Genomic DNA, 24,657 nt, shown 5'->3' with positions numbered 1-24,657 from the left:
GAGAGAGAGAGAGAGAGAGAGGAGGGCAGAGACACAGGCAGAGGGAGAAGCAGGCTCCATGCTGGGAGCCCGACGCGGGACTCGAACCCAGGACTCCAGGATCGCGGCCAAAGGCAGGCGCTAAACTGCTGAGCCACCCAGGGATCCCTCATATTACTTTTACAGAATTCATTTAGTCTAATACAAATTGGCCTGCATGCAAATTTATGTATCAGTCTAAGTGGCCAGACCATCCATGCTTAGGCTGTAGTAAAAATGATGAACTCTTTTTTATTATTGCCTTGTTTTTTATAATTGTTTGAATATTATACTTGCCATTATTGCACATTATTGCATAAGGTAGCTAGATATTGGAGAGAATACTGTATAAATGCTGTACCCACATTTATATATAATATGAATATTTGCTTAAATTCCTTTCACGCTATCTGATTGTTTCAAATTGGGGCCACTAACATGCACATGAGAAAATGCTCTGCATCACTTGCCATCAGGGAAATACAAATCAAAACCACAATGAGATACCACCTCACACCAGTGAGAATGGGGAAAATTAACAAGGCAGGAAACCACAAATGTTGGAGAGGATGTGGAGAAAAGGGAACCCTCTTACACTGTTGGTGGGAATGTGAACTGGTGCAGCCACTCTGGAAAACTGTGTGGAGGTTCCTCAAAGAGTTAAAAATAGACCTGCCCTACGACCCAGCAATTGCACTGTTGGGGATTTACCCCAAAGATTCAGATGCAATGAAACATTGGGACACCTGCACCCCGATGTTTCTATCAGCAATGGCCACAATAGCCAAACTGTGGAAGGAGCCTCGATGTCCACCGAAAGATGAATGGATAAAGAAGATGTGGTCTATGTATACAATGGAATATTACTCAGCCATTAGAAACGACAAATACCCACCATTTGCTTCAACGTGGATGGAACTGGAGGGTATTATGCTGAGTGAAATAAGTCAATCGGAGAAGGACAAGCAGTGTATGTTTTCATTCATTTGGGGAATATAAATAATAGTGAAAGGGAATATAAAGGAAGGGAAAAGAAATGTTGGGAAATATCAGGAAGGGAGACAGAACATAAAGACTCCTAACTCAGGGAAACGAACTAGGGGTGGTGGAAGGGGAGGAGGGCGGGTGTTGGAGGGGAATGGGTGACGGGCACTGAGGTGGACACTTGACGGGATGAGCACTGGGTGTTTTTCTGTATGTTGGTAAATTGAACACCAATAAAAATTAATTAAAAAAAAAAACAAATTGGGGCCACTGAGAAACTCTCTGTGTTAACTGCTTTAGCTTTCATAGTAAATGTTTGATGATGTTATTTACTAACACGACTATGACTTACGCTGGAATTTATTAAATCACTAGCTTGACTTGTCTTATGTTAACTAGTTTGCTACTGTGATAGCTAAAGCAGGAATAATGTTAAGAGTAGAGGTGACTCTTTTGACTTAGATGGTCCATTCTTGGCTCATTTTTTCCCATCTTATATTCATTTATTTAATAAATAGTTACTAAATACCTACTATATATACTCTTAGCCTTTGCAGGTGATAAAAGGTGCACATGGCATCATCTGGGCCTTGAAGGAGGTTCTCTGGTATTACAGAAGATTAGGTAAGAGTATTGGGTATGTCTCTGTGCCTCCTCAGAGTCCCTCTGTGCTGGCTGCCTCCTGCCTCTGGAGGAACTTAGAGCAGTTGCTTACCTGGGCTCCCTCTTAGCTGTCACCACATCCCCAGAATTACTGGCTTTCTCTCACTACTTCTAGACTTGAATGAAATATTATACTGCAGGACCTGGACTCTGGCTTCCTAAGTAGCTTTCTGAAGGGTCTGGAAATATTTTCTGAAGGAATATTTTGATTCTGAAAGGGACTACTTCAGAATAATTAGTGGAAGGAATAGATGAATCAGAAATTATGAGAAGTACACCTTTTGGAGAAACAGCATGTGTATTTTTAAGCACAAAGATAGCATAATAGACTTGACTCTCATTATTTGTGGTAGTTCTTTAAAGTTGCCACGAACACTGAATTGGTGAATCCTGAGCAAGTACTTGCTCCTAACAAAAATATGGGGTTAGGTTCCTGTGACCCCCAACCATTTGCATTATATAGGCTCATTTGCCAACATCCTTTTTTTTTTTCTTTCTTTTTAAATATATTTTTTAATAAATTAATTTTTATTGTTGTTCAATTTACCAACATACAGAATGACACCCAGTGCTCATCCCGTCAAGTGCCCCCCTCAGTGCCCATCACCCATTCACCCCCACCCCCCGCCCACATCCCCTTCCACCACCCTTAGTTCGTTTCCCAGAGTTAGGAGTCTCTCATGTTCTGTCTCCCTTTCTGATATTTCCCACACATTTCTTCTCCCTTCCCATATATTCCCTTTCACTATTATTTATATTCCCCAAATGAATGAGAACATACACTGTTTGTCCTTCTCCGATTGACTTACTTCACTCAGCATAATACCCTCCAGTTCCATCCACGTTGAAGCAAATGGTGGGTATTTGTCGTTTCTAATGGCTGAGGAATATTCCATTGTATACATAAACCACATCTTCTTGATCCATCATCTTTCCATGGATACCGAGGCTCCTTCCACAGTTTGGCTATTGTGGACATTGCTGATAGAAACATCGGGGTGCAGGTGTTCTGGCGTTTCACTGCATCTGAATCTTTGGGGTAAATCCCCAACAGTGCAATTGCTGGGTCATAGGGCAGGTCTATTTTTAACTCTTTGAGGAACCTCACACAGTTTTCCAGAGTGGCTGCACCAGTTCACATTCCTACCAACAGTGTAAGAGGGGTCCCTTTTCTCCACATCCTCTCCAACATTTGTGGTTTCCTGCCTGGTTAATTTTCCCCATTCTCACTGGTGTGAGGTGGGATCTCATTGTGGTTTTGATTTTAAAACAAGGTGATTTTAAAACAAAGTGGTCTCGGTATTGAAAACCTGCTTTTTCACATAACCCTTTTCCTGTATAACATTTAGCAGATATTTAAAATATTGTTCCCAAGATTCCTGATAGCAGAAATTGCTACTCCTTCAAGCTGAACATTTTTCACACCAGATGGCCTTTTGAATTGTGCAAGTCAGTTACCATAATTTTTTTGGCTTTCACTGTCTCAACAATGCTGTCCACTACGTTTTTAAAAAATTAATCCTCATCTCATGAACCCACATATTATGCCACTTTTCCACTTTTTCCATGGCTTCATCACACAGTGATTACGCTTTAGAACTCTCTAGAGCAGCCACGTGTTCAGATCAGCAATTTTTCTCCTCCTTTTTCTGGATGTACTGGATTGTTGATTCATTAACAATGAACTCAGCCACTGGCACTATTTCTCTTGCCTGAAGGAAGCTTATTTAATACACATATTTTCTCTGTAAGGCACATCACAGCCTTCTTGTGCTTATGAACACTGGACACTAGTACTTCAACACTATGTTTGGGGCCATTTTAATGAGTGAAATCATTACCAAAATGTACAAAAATGTGAAAAACATGGCACTAAATACACTATGGAAAGGAAGCTTGCTTATAGTGTGACAGCTGTAATGAGAAGGGCAGAGAGAGCGTCACCTTCTCTAACCTCTGCTGGAAACTGCACATAGGCAGTTTCCCTCAAATTTATCCCCTCTCTGTATATGCACATGTCTAGGAATAATTATAAAAGCACTGTGGATATTGATTTGGGGTTACAAATGAATTTTAACAAATAAGTGAGTTTACAAGTAATAAGGATTGCCTGTACATAAAAATCAGTGAGTAAAACCAAAACGTTAAAGAAAAATAGAAATTCCTACTAGAACTTCCAAGTAAGTTCAACTGTATTACAAAACATAAAATGTTTATAACATTAAAAAGCAAAGTGTTATCAGAACTTGGCAATAGATTGAAAGAAATACTGTTTTTTGAGTCCTCAGCTGTTGAGAGTTTAGGGGAGATAGTGAAATTATGTTTATATAGAATATTTAAAAAGGCATTTCTTTTACATCTGAGATTTGTGACCACAAAATTTGTACCTACTAGATTAGCCAAATGAGATTCCTTATAACAGTTTATTATTCTGAAGAACTCAGAAGACTTTGCATACACATCATGTCAGCTAATCTGAGCAGGGCCACATGTTTGAAACCAAACAAAACAAGGTAACCATTGGATAGATTTTACAAATCAGAAAAGCTATTACATGGGGTCCCAGAAACCAAAAAAAAGAAAGGAAAAATATTCACGATAAAAATCTAATTATTTTGAAGTATGATTTGCCTTTTGTCTCATTTAGGGAAAGAAAAAACTGGAGCATGAAAGCTGTATTATTAATTTCTACCTTTCCTTTCCTGCCTCTTTCCCTTTCCCATATTCATCCTGGCTGCAAGTTCTTCCAAAATGTGTTTGTTCATCAATGTAAGAAAGAGAACAAAGAAAGACAACAAAAGACAGGAGAAGGGAAGGGAAAAGGAATTTAGGAGACAGGCAAAAAAAGCAATTGTAGGACGGGGTAGATGGATAGGGAGGACTTTCTTGGCAGCTAGAGCAGTCACATGCAAATATGACATTAGAAGGTTTGGTGTACCTGGAAGAGGATATGTGAGTGTGACAACAGGTGAGGCAGCTATCAGATTAGGAAATCCTATATTACAGTATTTTCCCTTTACCTACTGGGACACATTCTAAGACCCCAGTGGATGCCTGAAACTGCAGATAATACCAAACCCTTTGCATATACTATGTTGTACCTATACATACATACATACTTATGATAAAGTTTAATCTGTAAATTAGGCACAGTTAGAGATTAACAATAAGAACTAGTAAAACAGAACAACAATAACAATATACTGTAATAAAAGTTATGTGAAGGTGTTCTCTCTCTCAAAATGTCTAATTGTACTATACTCACATCTCTTCTGGTGATCATGTGTGATAATAAAATGCTTATATTATGAGATGAAATTGAAATGAAGTGAATGAGTTAGGCATTGTGATGGAGTATTAGGCCACAATTGACCTTCTGGCAATATATTATCTGTGCCCAGACTGCACTTGACATGGGGTAACTGGAACTGTTGAAAGTGAAATTGCAGATAAGGGGGCACTGCTGTACATGCTAAGGAGTTTGGGCTTTCCCTGTAAATAGTGCCTTGAAGGATGGATGGTATGGTGTAGATATGGCCAGATTCATGCTTTAGAAAGATCATTGTGTAATATGCAGAGAATGCTTTAGGCAGTAGGCAGATCAAAATTTGAGACAGTTAATTTATTCAGAAAATCCTTGCTACCAATATAACATGGAAAGTACAGTGATAGCATAAAATGGAGAGCATATATATATATTATGTATAATATATACTATATAGTATATTATACTATATACTATGGAGAGCATATATTATATTATATATAATATATATAGTGCCATTAATAGGACTTGGTTGGTTAGTTCTTATTTTTGAGAGCAGATCGAATAAAAAATTAGTCCTTAATTTCCACTTGGAAACATGAGTTGAATGGGCTATCTATTAAGACTGGGAATACTGGAGAGGGAACAATTTTAGACATATGAAGTTTGGGGGTACATGTAAATTAGCCCAAAGGAAATTTTTAATAGGTGCTTAGCTATACAGGTGTGAAGCTCAAGAGAAACAACCTGGCTGGAGATATAAATTAGTAGAATATATTTGTATATTACTTGTGGGTGAAGCTATGGAAGCAATTACCTAGAGAGAATGTGAACAATGAGAAGTGCTAGGAAACAACACTGTGGACATAATCACTTAAGGAGCACATAGAGAATGGGGAACATTGTAAGGTAAAGAAGAAACCAGAAGTGAATAATGTAATAGAACTTAGTGGGAGCAGAGAATTTCAGGAGAAAGGGAGTGATCCATACCTCAAATATCTGTGATAGGATAAGGCCCAAGAAGAGTTAGTAGGATTAAGCAATTAGGAAGTCACTGATGACTTGCCTAGAGTAGCTTTGGAGCTTTGGTGAGAATGACCGTAGAGGGCACATGAAGTCTGAGGAAGTAGACATAAAGAAAAAAGGATTTTAGAAACAGATATGTAAGTCTTGAGGGTATTTAGAGATTTAGAGATGGAACCAGTAGAGAGGGAGAGCAAGCCAAGGGACTAGGGCAGATGTATCAGAAAGACAAGGGAGCAGATCCATTAGGGAAACTACGCAGTAAGGCATCAAGGAGTTAGGGTTAATAGGGAAGGAAGTGGGTCTATGAAAGGGTAGGTAAGGTAGACTCAAATAAGAGGAGGGTCAGGAAAGAGGATCTTGATGGAATGAAAACAAGTTATAATGGAGTAAGGGAATCTTAAACCTAGAAGGATGTATATAGAAATTTGAATTTAAGATTCCAGATGTGAGGTTGTTCTGATTAACAAGAAAGAATAGGGTGTGGCCATGAAAGTGGGTAGGTGAAGTACAGGGTGAATGAAGTTTGATGACATGTTAATTATGTCCTTTTGGTTGCAAGAAAGGAGACTGTACTAAATAATAGAGCCCACTTTCATAATATACAATGCCTAAAAAGCCAACAGGAATCCAGGCAGTTCCAGAGAGAAGCAAATCTCTGTTTTATGCCCTGAGTTAGTCCTCAAACATGGTATCTTTGCTTTTCTTTATATTATCTTCTCTATCCTCTTCTTGTACTTGACTGTTCAGCTCCTTCTGGATTCCAAATCTAAATTCTAAGGTGAGAGACAGATAGTAGTTTGGAAGTGACCCAGAGGAGTAAGAAATAGATTTTTAATACCTCTTTACCTGTAAGACTGAAAGATTAGAAGAAGGCAGGTCTTTTAAAGGAGAAATATGTAAATGAAGAATATTTGGGGAACATTTTGCTTCTGGTAGGAAGAAAAGATAGAGGTACCACTCTACCAGAGAAAAAGAATATATATTTTCCCCTGTTTTTCAAAACATTGTGTACTTTATTTAACCAAGACTATTAGTGTCTGTGACAACTCTGATGTGAGTAAACGGGGGAGAATTTTCATTCCAGTTTAATTGGAAGGAATTGAGTAGGGAAGGTAGGCTCTTCATTTTGAGGAAGTGTTTCCATGAAATTGCTATGGAAATGAGGAGCAAATTCTCAAAGCTATTCAATTTTTTTCTAAACCATGTTAAATTATACATAGCATTTTTTTTTTAATTTATTTATGATAGTCACAGAGAGATAGAGAGAGAGGCAGAGACACAGGCAGAGGGAGAAGCAGGCTCCATGCACCGGGAGCCCGATGTGGGATTCGATCCCGGGTCTCCAGGATCGCGCCCTGGGCCAAAGGCAGGCGCCAAACCGCTGAGCCACCCAGGGATCCCTATACATAGCATTTAAAATGGGAGATTCACTTTTTTTTTTTCTAAGAGTGTATCTTATTTGGAGAATCATGCCATGAGATATTATTATAGTTCTCATTTCAGTATAACTGTGTCAGAGGTAAATGATAGGAATTTATGGTAGAAAATTTATATAAGATATCACAGATAAGATTAACGAAAACCATATAACATAAATTATCAATATTATGAAGTTAATGAGGAAGCAGAAGCATAATGATTATGTTTGTCAAAATTGATATGTTCACTAAATACTGAAAGTCATAATATTTTTTGTTTTAATTATAATTAATATGTAAACAAATATAAGCTAATAAAGCAAGAATGATCATTTTTATTTCAATAATTCAGTTAATTGAACATATTGAACATTATGTCTTAGGCACTGTACTTGCAGTTACCGAAGAAAGGCTGACCAAAGCTCATTATATTTGTTATTTCCTAACATTTAATAATTATATTATGTTGAGATATTTTTATTCATATAGACTTCATGTGGGTTGCTGGGTATTGAAAATAGTACAATTTTAATTTTATTCTTTTGTTGATAATCTTCTGTTGACACACTTAGCATTTCCATTTCACAAGTTTTAAAATACAACACATCTTAACCTCATCTTTTTTAGCATTGAACATTTGAACACTATTATCTCCAATAATTGTTTTAAGAATTTATGATGCAAAAGCATAGTAACATGAATTTTAAAATACAATTTGGAAAGTGTATGTGGTCATTGGTATTACCCATTTTTATTCAAATTAAGTTTGAGCAAGACTGGGTTCCTATAAAATTAATTGACATCCTATTAATTCCTATATAACATACTCACTATTATTTCGTTCAAATTCCTCCTTTTTCTACTTTTAAAAATGTTTCTATAAAGTCTAGGATGTTTTCAAGAGTGGTTTATTTATTTTTATAATTCCTGATGCTCCTTTCAGTAGGCATATATGAAAAATCATCAGTATTGCTTACTTTAAATTCTGTTATGTGCTCCATACAGTCTAGTATTTTAAAGTTTAATATTTTTTGTAGTAGAATTAACTTGATTTCCAACATTTTTTCCATTCTATATCAGAGTGAGGTATAACAAAATGCCAGAAGTACTTTTGAGTGCCGCTGAACTTAGCTTTGAAATAATTAGTGTAATGCAACAAATATTTAAATACGTAGTATTTTTTTCTGAGAAAATAGTAAAGAAATGCTTTTAAAATTTATCTTACTACCTATGCTACCTCTAGAGAGAGGATAGGAAATTTCTCTGTGTTTATAAGATTGAACTATTTCCTAATTCCTACTTAATAAAATAATGAGAATAATGTATCACAAATCTATAAATATTCCACCAGAATAAGAATATACCGACTTAAGTAATTCTCATTTTAGCATTTTTCCCTGTTTTTTTTTAACTTATATTTCTTTAACAAAAGGAGGTAATATGAAGTAAATGGTTATCTTTCTTCAAGATAATATTCTCTAATATGTTAACCTCTTGTAAATAAAGATTTTACTTAACAAATACCAATAAAGAAGTTATTATGTGTCAGAACTATTCTAAGTGCTTTGTAGCTAGTCATCTAATCCTTATAACTACCTTTTGAGGTAAATACTATTATTATTTTGAGTCTATAAATGGGTAAACTGAAGTATAGAAATGTTAGGTAGGCTGCCTAACTTCACATAGCAAATTAGGTGGCAGAACCGGAATCTGAATTCAGGTAATGTTGGCTCTTAACCCTATACTTTGCCACTTCACAAAAAACCACTCAGCAACCTTTCCTGCTCTATGGGACATAACTATTCCTTTTGGAGTTAATGACGATGACACTAATTCTTTTATGATAATTTTTAATAAAACAGAGTTTTAAAAAATTTATTTTTATAAAAATCAATATTATGTTTTTAAATCATTAGGACTTAAAGTTGAAAGAGAATTGATACTCAGGGATGTTATAGTTATTTAACATCTTTTCGAAGATAAAAATCTTCGAAAGGATTTTTACTCAAATAGATGATTTTATTGTCTTTTATCTGGGATGTTTTTGTGATTGTTTAGCTAGAATGTGTGATTTTGAAACTTGGTAGTATTTTTTGAAGGTAGGAGTGATAATAGGAAGCTTATAAATAACCCTTCTCCAATTTATTTTCCCTGGTCTATAATGCAGATATCATATATTCAAGACTTATTATAAAGAGTAATTTCATAGATAGGAGTCTATATCTGTAATATAGTATTATTTTTATAAAGAATTTTTTCTTACTGGATCATCAAATCCCCCATGGGAACAAATAAAAATCTCTTAAAGCAAATGTCTTTGAATACCAAAACTTGACTAACTGGAATTTTACAAACCGGGATATGGTTAGTAACTTGGAAATGTTTTTGCACTATACTACCATGAAAATCAGAAGAAGGAAAAAGAAAGAAAAGTGATAACAGGGATTCAGTTAAACATAGACCATGTCCGAAAATCAGTATAGTTACATTTAGACGCTTAAACTACCTGCATCTAACCTTGTATTACAATACAAGGAAATATCATGTTTGTAATGATGAACTTTAGTCAAGATATTCTGAAACAATAAAGATTCAGTTGGGTTTATTATAGTGGATTTACTGAATTAGGAAAACACATTCATGTATTTCAGGAAAAATATGGCTTTCCCTAACTCACCTGAAAATGAAATTAACCAATGTATTAGGTCAGTCAGAACTGGAGATGATGATTCTTGTGTAAGTGGTTTGAGGAAGGCTCCAAGGGGAAGCCTATAAAAGAGGGAGGAAAGCAAGATAGGGCAGAGGAAGAAACCAGGCAAATGTGGCTTTGGCTGGACTTCAGCCTTAGCCCAGTCCCACGTGGAGCACTGCAGCACACGTGTACCACAGTTTCCCCACCTTTTGTATAGGGGTCTGAGCTTTTGTACTCCTGCATCAGTTACCCATTGGCTGATACCCACAGGTTGGGTGGGTAGAAGTATCACTTCTCAGGCTCAGATGGGGGATGGCTCCCAGAAACTGCAGGCATTTCTCAGAAGAGAGTAGCTCAACAATTGATGGAGGAGTATCCATGTCTGATAGAGGGGTCTGGGTGTAGCAAAAATAATGTCCCTTACAATCAGAAAATCCATTCAAAGCATTCTAGGAAATCAGGGTTTGAAGGCAATAACATTATCTGTAATTGAATTTAAACCAAATTTTCATAATAAATATAGTAGAGAAGAAAGAGCACAATATTGGGACTCGAGAGATCCCCATTTCCCTGTGTGACTCTCAAGCCTCTGGGGCCTCAGCTATTTCCTGTAAAATTCATAGGATATGTTCTCTGTTAACTACAAAATCATTTTCTTTAATTATGCACAGATTTCTATTCATTAAATGGTGTATTTTCATTTGTTGGATATGCCTTATTTAATACAGTCATAGGAACTAGATTCCAAGCTTTACTCATTCATTCACTTTTTCATTAATTTATTTAACAAATGTTTTTGTGCATCAGACAGAGTTCTAGGTGTTGAAAATATAGGTTGAAAGCCTATAATATGGATTTTACATTTTTATATGAAAAAATTTTAAGAAGTGTCACTTGAAGCATATGGGAAAATAAGAATTTTCCTCTTAGAAAAATAATTAACATGAATTTATATCAAAATTCCCACATAGTGAAGGGTTAAAAGAAAACGTGACAAGACTTATTTTTTCTAGTACTTCAAAATTTATGTCATAAGGTTCTCTCTCTCGCTCTATTTTTTTTTAACAAAAGGATTCTTGAAAATGAAGAAAGAATAAACTACAAAGGTTGTTGCTTTTGTATTGTTTACTTGCTGAAAAGTCTTGATGAAAATCATTGAGGAAGCCAGTTATTTTGCACTTAACCTATAAGATCTCCTGAGGGAAGTTAAATTATGGCAGAAAGAGTCTGAACAATGCTACATGCATTTTCCAGTGGCATAAACAAGGGTAGTATGCTTAGCAAAAAGAGTCCTGAAAAGTAGCAGTCTGAGTAAAAATGAGAGAAATCAGAGTTCACAGTGAAAATACTCATCTGCAGTAAGGGTAACAAATTCTAATAAAACTGGTTTTGCCAGATATTGAATTACCTGATAAACAATCACAATACTGCAAGAGATGCCAGATAATCCAAGTGGTTGCAGCACAAAGGCATGAGGTTTAAACAGGCAAAAGAATAAACCAACTTAGAAGTGAACCTTATAAATTAATTAACATATTACCACTAGTAGTAAGGAGGGGTTGATGGAAAAAGTGGACCTCAACACACAGTACTTACTTGTAGTGTTATCTATATGATATTTAACTTGTCTATTTAAAAAACTAGGTAATAATATATTTCTATTCAATGTACTGAGTTTTTACTATTATATCAAAGTTCTCATCATTAACTCTTGCCAGATACTATGTTAGAGCAGAAATGCCTGAATCTGGAGAGACCCAGGAATTACGACATTGTTGACCCAGAGGGCAGGAACCTGTCATTCCTTACTGTTCAGTCTCTCTTGTAGAGGAGAGGAAAAGGGAGTCTTTCATCACAGAGTGAATCATTATACAGGGTGATTTACTTAAACCGACACTATCTGGAAGTGGCAGGTTTCTTAAATGTGCTTACCTAATGTACTTGTTTCATGTCAAATTCTTTTCCAAAATAAAAAGTACTTGTACTTTTTTTTTCCTCACAGGAATATTATGCACTTTCTAAACACGAAGAAGCTAGGAAAAGAAGAGTACTGGTGACTTAAATCATCTAGCTTTTTTCTCAGATACCAGAATATGCATAGCATGATATTGCTTTATGCAAAATCTGTAAAGACAATAAATACATGAAAATATAGAATGTGTTGTGAGATAATATAATTTAGAGTAACACTGTTTTGATTCAGAAGTTAACACATTTTGCATTGGGTAATAGATGACCATTATTTTTTTGTCTGCTAGAATTTTTTTTTCTTTAAATGCTCCTCCCTGTTCTGAGGGGCTATTGATTAAGGCCCCTCCCACCTCCACCAGGTGGCACCCTCAGGATTATTTTTTTTAATGGAATTAGAGGGCCGGAGTGCTGCCTATATGTGCATCTGTCAGTTTAGCACTAAAGGAAACCTAATCATAGAGCTGGTCTTTACCACCTCAGCAGGTAGCATTTGGCCATGAATGAAAGCAGAGGAGAGAAAAGTTAAGATGTGGCTAGAGATCAAGACACCGTTGGAACCCCTGGAGCTAGCCCCAGGATCCACATGTGGATCCCTTTATTTTTAGTCAAATGAATCAAAAGTTTAATCTTTTCACTAAAGCTAGATTGAGTTTCTCTCGCTTGTGACCAATGAATCTTGACCAATATCCATATTTTTTGTAAATACTTAATTTCTAAAAAATTAGAAAGTAGGAATACTAATTCTTATAAATGTATAGCTTGAGATATGTCAAAATATTTTAAAAATCCATAAGATAATAAAGCTACTGTATTCATTCATCTACATAGTCTATGACAAATCTTACATTTTAGAATACTATGCTCGATAGATCCTTAAGTATAACCATAACACATAACAGTGCATAGTTGTTTAAAGTGTGGACCCTGGAATCCAATTCTCTGATTTTGAACCCCAGCTCAGGCAATTATAAGCTCTCTGGACTTCACTTCCGTCTATCTCAGTCTCCTTATCTATAAAATTATGATTGCAGGGGAATAACAACGTTGTGAGGGCTTAGTGTAATAATGCATATAAGCTGTGCCTGGCACATAGTGGTCTATAAATGTTAGCTACTATATGAACATAATTGTTCTTGGGGTCCATGAACAAAATCTATATCATAATAAAAGCTATTAGTGGTAGCTTTCGGTGATGAAAAAGAGAAAGATAAACTGACTTGGAGATACGGCCTGGACCACACACAGTCTGGGAACTCACTGCCAAAAGATAATATTCATGAGAAAAGCCAACTGATCTGTTTATGTGGCAAGTTGGCATGAGCCCTAACTGTGCATTTATAGACCTCTGTGCCCTCAGCTGGAATGTTTCTGTATGGGCAAAAGGAAAGTGAAATGAAAGTAAAATTTCCATATTATTTATTCTGCCTGGTAATTGATATTATTGAGGAATTTTAAGAGATTGAAGATATGGAATACATATCTTATATGTTATCTGCATAGCATGTTCAAGCCTACATAGTGAAACACAGCCCACGTGTCTGATGATAATTTTACTATTACGTGCTTCTATGTGAGAAACATCTTGGCCTCACATGTAAAAGAGAAATAGGAACAGATCAATTCAACGTACCCCGTGGGATTATCATGCTGTTTTGTGTCAAGAGAGTGAGGAAGCCATAGATAGGGAAGAGATTAATGTTGGCATGAAGACTGGAAAGAACACAGCTAGACAGATTTTCTTTGGGAACTTTTATAGGCATTACACTGCAATTCACTAGGCTGCAACTTACCAACACATGGATCGTGTGGCAGCCGTGTGATTCAGCAGGGGATTATTTATATATTCAGAAGGGAGTTTATTGCCAACACATATTCTGTGATTTCCTAAGGTACCTGGGTCTACAAATCGGTGAAGACCTCCTTAGTAAACTGTAATCCATGTTTGTTCATATAATTACCTTCAGTCTGGAGAGGGGTAAAGGGGAAATTATATATCCTAGTTCATTACTGTCACTAGCCCCTTTTCACAATCTAACATACAAATTTTTCATAGTTCTGAAATTGTATATCCTTATATTTGCAACATTAAATGCACATAAAGAAAGGTATTCTAAGTTAAATGTGGTTTGGGAATTACAAACATATTTGTAATTGTTTACAAATTACAATTTGTATACAATTATACCTGAAAAAGGTATAATTTTCAAACTTTATAAAGAACCTCTGCACTAGAGACCAGTTTTGGACAAGATCCAATCTCGATAGTATGTTACACGAGTGTAGACACCAGGCTTGTTTCGGAGAGCACATTCATCTCCCCAGCTTACAATGCCAGCAAGGAACCAAGTGCCTTTATAATCTGCACCAACCAGAGGTCCACCGGAGTCACCCTAGAGAGAAAAAGGATACATACAATTACTATACTTTAAAGGTGAATACTGCTTATTTTTCTCTTCTGTAATAAAGTCAGGGAGATGCAGAAAAAGGAAAAAAAACCCTAGATATTTCAATATTGAGTGGAGTCATTCAGTATTTTTTTTTTTTTTGTGGCTGGTTTATCTCACTTAACACAGTGTCTTTAAGTTTCACCCATGTTGTAGCATGTGTCAGCATTTCCTTGCTTTTTAAGGACGAATAATACTCAGTTTTATGTATATACAACATTTTGCTTATCCAATTATCCATCAGTGGGCACTTGGGTTGCTTTCATCTTTTGGATTGTGAATAATGCTCCTATGGGTTCAATGTCCAAATATCTATTTGTGCTCCTTCTTTTGAGTATATATCCAGAAGTGGAATTGCTGGATCATATGGTAATCTATTTTTAAACTTTTGTGAGGAACCGCCATACTGTTTTCCATAGAGGCTGCACCATTTTACATTCCCACCAATAGTACACAAAGCTTATTTTACAATTTTTAAAAATCTAGTGCCCTCCCTCTGAATCTAATCTCTTAGTTTCAAATTCATGGAGTAAATGGAGAATAATAGATAGCAATCTCTCCATTTCTTGTCCTGTCTCTTTTGACTTCCTAGCTCATCTGCATCAGTCCACACCTGTATTCATACTCCTTGTCAGCTAAATGGAGATACTTAGTTCTTTCTAAGGCTAATCCCTCCACCTGCGCTCTGGATCAAGGACACTGTTCTATCAATAATCTTCTCTTGTTTGTTTTTCCTAATATGCCTTCATTTTCTCCACTGTCTTTCCCCACCAGGCATATACATTTTTTTTTCCAGTTTTGCCCATCCAAAAAAAATGACAGCCTTTCTGATCTTAAGACCTCTTCTATTGCTCTAATTATTTTCCTTTCATAGCTAAGTGGCTTGAAAGGCTATCAGATTTCTTCTGAAGTAGAAGTTTATATTGAAATTTTCATTTTCTGGTCTTATTTTTCTTCTAAATGGTTTTTCTTTCTACCAAAGAACCTTCTAAACTTTACCAATGAACTATTGTTGAAGTTGATACACTCTTTCTAGCATCTATCTTACTCCTTGGCATGTGTCACTATTAACTATTCTCTCTCTCTCTCTCTTTTTTTGATCCTTGGAATCCCATGAAACCAATTTCTTCTTCTTCTTATTTTTCTGATCTTTCTTATCTCTTCCTGTTAGCCCCTTAAAAGCATTTATACCAGAGTTCTATCACTTAGGTGCTTATTTTATATACTGTATCTGAGCAATTTGTATCAGTGCTCCTGAATTTAACTACCACCACAAGATGATGATAACTTTCAGATATATATCTACGGCCAGAACTCTTTCTTGAGCTCAAGGTTTTTATTTCTAATGGCACATTAGACATATATACCTGGATATTTCACAGGCACTTCAAATTTAGCACACTCCAAACTTCATTCTCCACAAAACTTCCTTTTCTCCTGTACATCTTCTCTCCAGTTGCTCAGGGAGAAACATGGAATTTAGCATGTATTCCTTCTTTTCCCTCATCCTTAATTCTAATCACTCCTGCAGTCTTGTCTACCTGTCTTGTCTCTTCATTCCTAATGTGTCTTAGTTGAAGCCCTTATTACCTTTTTTAGGATCTTTTAATAGTTCTCAATATCTCTAACTTACTTGCTTCCAGTCCATCTTCCACTCTACGTGTATTGGATTTGGCAATTATATTGTCATTAGTAATCTTGGCTAAAATACTTTCACTGATCTGATAGGGCAAAAGTCTGGAAGCAGTGGGTTAGAGAGTAAATAAGTTGAGACTATGGAACTATTGGTGAACTATTCTGTAGAGATTTGACCAAGAAGGGAAAAAGAAAGATAAAGTAGGATGTACTAAAGGAGAGAACTAATAATACTTATAAGAATTTGGAAGAGTCCATTGGAGTGGGACAGTTTGGAAAATATGGAAGAAAGTTCAAAGTAATGTAAAGTTCAAATATTTGTGTAGACAGAGAGTGGGTGAAGAATACAGACAAAAGATTAGGTTTGAAGAGTAGAAGTAATTAATTTGTTTGTCCTGAGCCTGGAGGGTGAAGATAAGTACAAATATAAATTTATCATGTAGAAAAGAAATTAAAGGAGCTCTCATGACTTTTTTCATTTCTTTTTTCTAGTTAGTATGATGAAATGTCATATGTTAAGGAGTGTAAGGGCATATAGGATCACATTCAAACAATGCAATGAAAGGCTGACATAGACTACAAAGGAGGTATTAAATAATTCTATAGTGTGTTAAGGACCCAGCTGTGATATATATGACACCAGTTTACAAGGCTATCAGATTTCTTCTAGTTGTGCTCAGGAGCTCACACATAGGAGTCAATAAAATAATCATATTGCTCTGTGGCTGGAGATTATTTAGCATAGGTGTGGGGAAGTAGAAGATGGTGAAGTCACTGAGGGTACTGTCAATGGAGTGGTTGAAATAATAACACCTCGAGGCTGCATAGGGTCAGAAGAGAGTCATGGTGCTAAAGGTGATGGATAGAGAAAATTGAGAGAAACTAGGATTTAAACTTGTCATAACTTGGAAGAATAAGGTTAGTGGGGCAGTTGGAAGGATGGGAATCTGTAATTGGAGATGATAATTATGTATTGTAAGTACTTGTTTGTTTGTCTTCTAACTCTAGAGTACAGGGATAATGCTTTATTCACTTTTAACTCCTCTGCACTCAGCACAGCGTCTGGTATGGAGTAGTCCATTAAAATGAATGAATAAAAAAAAAAGGGTCTTTCTGGATTTACCACTGATTCTGCTTGCCTAGATAACTGCAGTAGTACTTTTGTTAACTCTGAGACTATTGCTTATAAATAGCACCAGAGGTGTTTGAAGCATATTAAGCATAGGAAAGGCAGCTTAGTGGAGCATTCACTATGTATACGCTCTATAGCACAGTGTGCTCTGCTGAAGTCTGAGTTCTACTACTTAATACCTGTGAGTTTAAACAATTTATTTGATCTCCTTGTCTCAAGTTTCTTCATCTGAGAAATAGGACTTACAATAGTATAAACGTATGCCACAGGATGATCATAACTTAAATAAATTAATATTTGTAAAGAGCTTAAAACAGTGCCTACCACATGGAGATGCTATACAAGCATTGTTAAGTCAACAAATTATTTAGAGTGTTGGAATCACCCAAAAGAAGAAAGCTCCATGATCATTAGGTTTGGTGTTGGATTCAGTTGAGTGCTTCTCCGTGAAGGAGGACCAATCTAACTAAAGTTGCCAATATTCCATTCATCTCTTTATTGCTTATTCCAGATTTAGTCTCTTCCCCACTCCTACGTCATGACAGCTTCTTGTAACAGTAAGAGCAGTTTAGCCCTGTAGTATTTTAATTTAATAACTATCTTATTAAATAAAAAATTTCTTCTTTTGAGAAAATTGAACAAATAGACTGGAGTTAAAACCCACAAAAAAAATCTTGAAAATGGAATAGGCAGATTTACCTGGCAGGCATCCACACTTCCCTCCAGGAACCCGGCACACAACATTCCAGGTGTGATCACACCACTGTATACCTCTTCACTGTTGCAGGTTTTATTATCTATAATCTTCACTAATCCTTTTTGGAGTATATTAGGACTTGTTCCTAAAGGAAGAAAGTTATATAATTTTTGCTAAAGTTAATATTAATATCTCTGTCTAGGCTTATTAGTACCTAACACTATGTACAATTTTCAAATCAATGTAAAACATCCATTTAGTTTTGTCTCCTTTCTTAGTCACAAAGCAGATTACATGTATGCCTTAGAAAACAAAATGTAAAATTCATATTCCAGAAGCATATATTTTATAATCATTCTAAGATTTTCTGCCGTTACTGTAATTTTGAATCTTATAATTAATTTTAGATTTTTTCTTGCTTTCAGATGCTTTTATGAACATAAATTGCCACTAAATCTTTACATCATTAAGGTCATGGGATGCACATATTTAAATGATTTTTGCTTAGGTATTGCCTTGTCACTTAGGGCTACTCATTTCTCCCCATCAGAAATGTTCAATCTTCTGTAGTCCTTTTTATGTTTTTATTTTATTATTTTATTTTTTTGTAGTCCTTTTTAATTGTTTGCTATGGTACTTACCTGCACAAAACATGCTGTGTAATGTACTTATTTATTATATTTCATGGTTATTGTCTTCGTTTTGCTAAAAATGTAAGCTTCATGAGGACAGGAATATTTGCCTCTTTTATTCATTAAAATATCCAAACCATGCATACTGGTGTTTGGAATAAAGGTGGTAATCAAGATAAATGTTTATTGAATGAATGAATGAATAAAATAGAGGAAAATGAATTACTGCTTCAAATACTGCATTTCTATAAAAACTGCCATTGTTAAGGGAAATTATGGCAAAAGTTCTATGAAATTGTGGTTTCTGTATGAATGTAGTTGAGGATATTTTTCCATCCATTGCACATTATCTTCTTTGAAATGATCCAGAGAGAGTATCTCTCAGGTTTAGTTGTGATTTGGAATGTTTTTTTTTTAACTCTTAAAACTCAAATTCAAACAATGTAATGAAGGAAGGTTAGGAACTCACCATCAGACTTTAATGTTCCCCATCCAGTGACCACCACATCTGAATTGGGTGGGAATGTATAAGTAGCTTCTGGAAGACATGCTCTTCGGATGTTGCTTGTATATAATACTGGCGAGGACAGATGTACAACAGCTATGTCATTATCATGTGCAGGATAATGGTAGTTTTCATGAATTATAATATCCTTGATACTTCGCTGTGTTTGTGGGTCACTTAAAAGAAGTCCAAAACTAACACTCCATTCTTTGGGATCACTGGCTCTAAGGAAAATAGATTTATTTATTAAAAGTCCTATATTTCAGAGTTGTAGGAATTAACATATGTTTTAAAACAATTAGGTATGTATTGAATACCCATAGTGCATTTAACATACAAAAGTAAAGCTGTATGTAAAAGAAAAAATAAAAACAACACAAATAGACTGAATAATTCAGTAAGCTATATTTTTATTTTTTCAATAAGCTATATTTTAAAAAACAAGCCATGGGAACTAATTTTATCTGACTAGAAAGGCTCAAGAGTATTTAGAAAGATAAATATGATAAGACAAGAAAGTAAGATTAAATAAAAAGTGGGCAAGATTATGGGACAGAGTAAACTTATGGAAGTAGCCTAAATTCTCTATTACCATTAAAAGCTATAAAGAGGAAGATGCTTCTGATTTTTACTATAATTTGTTAATGAAGGATTTTTGTATTAAGCCCTGAAAAATAGTGCTGTTAGAACATTTCAAAGTCTTAAGTTTAAAGGGGATTTTTATTTAAAAATAAAACCAGTAAGTGTTACATAAAGCCAATAGAAATTTTAAAAAGGGTAAAAATAAACCAAACATTTGGTGCACTCCTTTAAAGAATTAATAATTTCAAGTAGGGCTATAATATATATGGGGTGATGCACCATGAATTCATATACCTGTGATTAAATAAATAAGACCAGATAAAATAATGATGAGAAAGAAATAGAAGGCCGGTGTGCAGTTTAGGATTTATTGTTTCTTTATAAAATTGAATTAAGTCTAGCTTAGTGATTCTCAGCTGAGGACTATTTTGTCCTCCAGGAGACATTTGGCAATAACTGGAGACATTTTTGGTTGTCAATCCTGGGGGGATGCTACTGGCATTTGGTGGATAGGGGCCAGGGATGTTCCTAAATATCCTATAATGGCTGGGATAGCCATCCCAAAACAAAGAATCATTTGGACCACATATAATAGTGCCACTGTTGACAGACCCTCTTCTAGCCTAAATATATCTTCTTTTTAAAACTGATTCATTGAGTGATTTTGAGAGTATACTCCACAATACTGAACAGTTGGAGGCATAGTTGTATGGCCATATTCTTTTTGTTTTGTTTTGAATTTAAAACATTTATTTAAACTCAATAGACAACATATAGTACACCATTAGTTTCAGATGTATGTCCATATTCTTGAAAGATATGTTTCAGACTTTTGGTACATGAGTAGCTTTGAGGCTTTATGTAGTCCAAAGCTTACTTTATAAAACAATGAGCAGCAGTGACAAGCCAGCTGTTACTAATCAGAGTGGCTCCACATCGGTGGACACTATTCTGTTGAAGGCTAGCTTGCCAAGGCCATTCCCCTTCCTGGGCATCCATACCCCCTGCTATCTTGTTGCCAGAAGGAGTTATTGTCCGTTGTCCACAACCTGCTCAAAATAGAATTCATTAGCATATAATGATATTGATATTGCCTATGCATGCATTGCTATAGTAAACAAACTCTCATAATAAGATTGACTGAGGAAAAGCCCACAGTCTAACTGAGGACATGAGATTTCCTGAGAATTCATTCAAATTAGATTGACATCTTCCTCCTCCATCCTCATCAGTTACATATACTCTCTGTGTATCTGTATGGCCTTGCTATGATCTGTTATAAGAACCAAGTGAAATGAAATGTTTGCATTTGGAAGATAAGAATTGCTATCCAGTTACTAAGTTGTATATAGAAATGTGTGCTTTTAATTTTGTGAGCAGTTGTTTAAAGCCGTGATTGCTCTGAAACATTCATAAGAGAGGGTGAATGGCTGTGAATGTCAATGAGATGTTGACAAGAGAGAGTAAACAGAAACGTGTTTGCATTCAAGTTCAATCCACAATATCTGGCTAAAAGGAATAACACATGAAGAGAGCCAAACTTTTCCCAAAGTAAAATGCTTCTCTGCATCAGGACTGTGCTCTAGTGTCAATTTATTTTTTAAAAAAGATTTAATTTATTTATTCATGAGACATACTGAAAGAGAGGCAGAGACACAGGCAGAGGGAGAAGCGGGCTCCCTGCGGGGAGCCTGATGTGGAACTTGATCCCCGGACCCCGGATCATGACCGGAGTCAAAGGCAGACACTCAACCACTGAGCCACCCATGTGTCCCTCTAGTGTCAATTTAGATCCAGAGAAACTGGATTCTTTAAATTTTTAAAGCAAATCTGTAGTAATAGTACAACTTTACTTTTATTTTGTCTCTTTCTGATTCTCTTGATTATGTCATCTTACTCTAACAAAAGCACTGAGCTCGTTAAAGATTTGTGGTATCTTTTACTAGAGATTGTCAGCCTCATTAATCAAACTTTTTAGGGGGCAGGAACCATATCTTTTAAAATATATATATTTCTAGGACCTATCATAGAGAACTTACCACCTATAAGGAGCTCAATAAATATTTGTAGAAATGAAGTCTATGTCATATAACTCACAAGATATTTTGAAATAAAAATATTTGACTTCAAGACCCCTTTCTGTAATGGGTGTGTTCCATAATATTTAGAGAATGAGAAACACTTGCCATAATCAATGCAGTGGGCATAGATGAAAGCAGTGGTTCTCAATCAGGGACAATTTTGCACTCCACCCCTAATCCCAAGAGAAATTTATCAATATCTGGAAATATTTTTAGTTGTCATAATTTATGTGTGGGAGTGCACTACTGGTAGGTAGAGGCCAGGGATGCTGCTAAAAATCCGATAATGCATAGAACTGTTCCTCAAACAAAGAATTATCCAACCCAAAATGCTGATAGTGTTAAGGTTATGGAACTCTGACTTAGAGAAAGGTATTTGTATCAAGAATGAGAACATTTAAATTAATTGGAGAGGGTAGATGGTCAATTGTTTCATAGGGATACTACAAGATGTGGTTGAGATACTCTTTCTCAAAGGTGGAAAGGCATCAGGAGGACAGGGGAGGGACATGCAGACTTTTAAAAAGGTCTTTGCTAGCCCTCTGAAGTCCTTAAATTTGTATATTGCTTCTGATACTGGATTGTTCTCTTTGATGCAATCTAAACCTCTGATTATTAAGGCATCCTCTTTATAAAAACCACTTAGCTGAAGCAGAGCTTAGGTGGTTATTTTTGAATGAGAGAGTCTCACTTTGACTCACTGACTGTGACGCCCTTTTCTTTTCCTCTTTCTTTCCACTCCCTTATCATGGAATCTTCAGAGGATAAAACAAATAACTCAGAACCCAAAGGTATAATGGTTCTTCCCTATCCTCCCTTCGGTTTGGACAACTCCTAAAGGAAGTTGGCTTTTACTCAACTTGCTTCAGAGAAATAGGAAAACAAAGATGCTTCACTGTGGGCTAGGAGAACCTCCCCTGGGTGATTCTACTTTCCTGTTTGTGCATTTGTTCAGAATTGTAATCTAATTTATATCCATGCCTCAATTTCCATTCTGAGTTCTCATTTATTCATAGTGTTGTGTCTGTTAAGCTTCCAGCTGCCACCTCTGCAGTATTACCTTGTTGTTACCTCTGCTGAAATCTTAATGGCACCTTGTAGCTTTTGTTATTTCAGAAAAGGTCATACGGTAAACTTCAAGAATTTAAGGAATATCATGAAGACTTGATGGTTGACACTTCCTGAAACATCAAAGACTCTACCAAGCTCTTACACCCTCCCTACCCTTCTAACTTCCATCTCATCTCTCATTACTGTACTTTAATATATTTTGTCATGTACCAAACTCCAGTCTTTCTTCAATCCTGTTTGATTTTTCTTGCCTACCATTCCCCTCTCACTTTTTATTTAAAGTACAATTAAAATTTCAAATAGGCCAAGTCAAATTCAGAATATTGATCTGAATGGTTGCTTAGTTCAGATGCACAGATTGGCTGATCTCTTTCTTATTGCCATTTTTACTCCTGTCTTGATTACCTCTCTTCTATGAAACTGACACATTTTTAATTGTGGATTTTGATTGTATCCATACTAAAATTTCCAATTGGAATGATTGACTTAAAAATGTCATATTAAGTAGCTTGAGGATTGTTGAGTCAAAATACATTCAGAGAGCAAAATAATCTAATACAGTTTTGTGCTTAAGTTTTGCCCAGCTTGCTCAGAAATAACTCTTCTGGTGACTGAAAGGTACTAAGAGCCATCATGGTTGGTGTCACTGGGCCCTGAAGAGTGATTTCCAGCTCCTAATTAGTCTCAATGCCCAGATAAGGGCAGTGCTTCTCTGACAGCCTGCTACAGGTTCTGGAGATCAAATTTCCTACAGTGGTTGTAGAGAAAGTGGAAGCAGAGTGTCTTGGTCAGCAAGGAAGCTACTTGCATGTGAGTCCCAGCTCACTAAGGTTGGCTTGCATGATCAGAATTCCATAGTGAGTTCCTAGGCCTAAAGTTTTTATAGGTAGAGTAAAAAAATACAACCAACATCTACTGAGTGCTTATTATGAACTGTATACTTTTGTAAGTACCTTACTTGTGCTATCTTCTTATGTCATTGCAACAGCTTGGAACTGAGGGTTTGGGAAACTAACGTTAACCATCCAGTTAGGATGTGTTGGGTCTGGGGCTCAAAACTGATGTGCAGCTGGTTTTAGATCCTAAATTCTTCATTATCACTACTTGTCCATAGATCCCATCTGTCATTATGCCATGTAATCCTGCGTTTCTCATTTAAAATCAATTTATATCAGTCAATTTAATCAATGATATCAGTCTATTTAAGACCAACCACAGTCACATTTTCACAAATTTCTAAAAGCAGACTTCCCACTATATCCTTATGGGTACCATATTGATTGTCAAGTGGAAGTCTTTTTTTGCCATCCCGGGAATTAAGTTTCACTGGAAAATTACTCTTTGTTAATGAACTTACAAGCATTGAGAAGATTTTCTGCTGTCGGCATTGCAATATCTAAAAGTCAAAAAAAAGAAAAAGGAAATATTTACATTTATGAACATATTAATACTAATTATTTCTTTTTGGGGAACACATTATTCTGTAAATGTAATCATTTTATTCATTTTTGATCATATAATTTCTAGTTCATGGATTAGCATAGAGAGAAATAAAATTTTAGTATTCATTCTTCTGTTTATAAAAAAGACTCTCAAGTTCTGCATTATAAGTTGAAAAAGAGGTCTGGGTCCTGGGAAGTACTACAATATATGAAAAATAGTGATCTTTCACTGTATCTTGAATTCAAATCACCAGATGACTCATTTATGCACCACTTTATTTTTTTTTAAGATTTTATTTATTTATTCATCATAGACATAGGGGGAGAAAGAGGCAGAGACACAGGCAGAGGCAGAAGCAGGCTCAATGCAAGGAGCCTGATGTGGGACTTGATCCGGGG

The 24,657-nt window shown here is 35.7% G+C and overlaps 1 protein-coding gene across 1 annotated transcript in view; it reads right to left on the bottom strand.

The window, feature by feature from the left end:
* Positions 1-11,180: 11,180 nt before the first annotated feature.
* The window catches only part of LOC112923652 (transmembrane protease serine 11C-like), a 57,158-nt gene continuing 43,681 nt past the window's right edge, over positions 11,181-24,657 (bottom strand). The window contains exons 6-10 of the mRNA XM_072743513.1: positions 24,174-24,212; positions 20,542-20,713; positions 19,047-19,306; positions 17,948-18,090; positions 11,181-14,427 (exon numbers count right to left, since the gene is read on the bottom strand). Of these exons, the coding sequence (XP_072599614.1) occupies positions 14,266-14,427; positions 17,948-18,090; positions 19,047-19,306; positions 20,542-20,713; positions 24,174-24,212 (776 nt within the window). The 3' untranslated portion in view covers positions 11,181-14,265. The remainder of the gene's footprint in view (positions 14,428-17,947; positions 18,091-19,046; positions 19,307-20,541; positions 20,714-24,173; positions 24,213-24,657) is intronic.

Source organism: Vulpes vulpes, chromosome 2 (genome assembly GCF_048418805.1).
Source record: "Vulpes vulpes isolate BD-2025 chromosome 2, VulVul3, whole genome shotgun sequence".
Classification (NCBI taxonomy): domain Eukaryota; kingdom Metazoa; phylum Chordata; class Mammalia; order Carnivora; family Canidae; genus Vulpes; species Vulpes vulpes.
The sequence above is the reverse complement of the archived record's forward strand: the minus strand, read 5'-3'. Positions and strand labels throughout refer to the sequence as shown.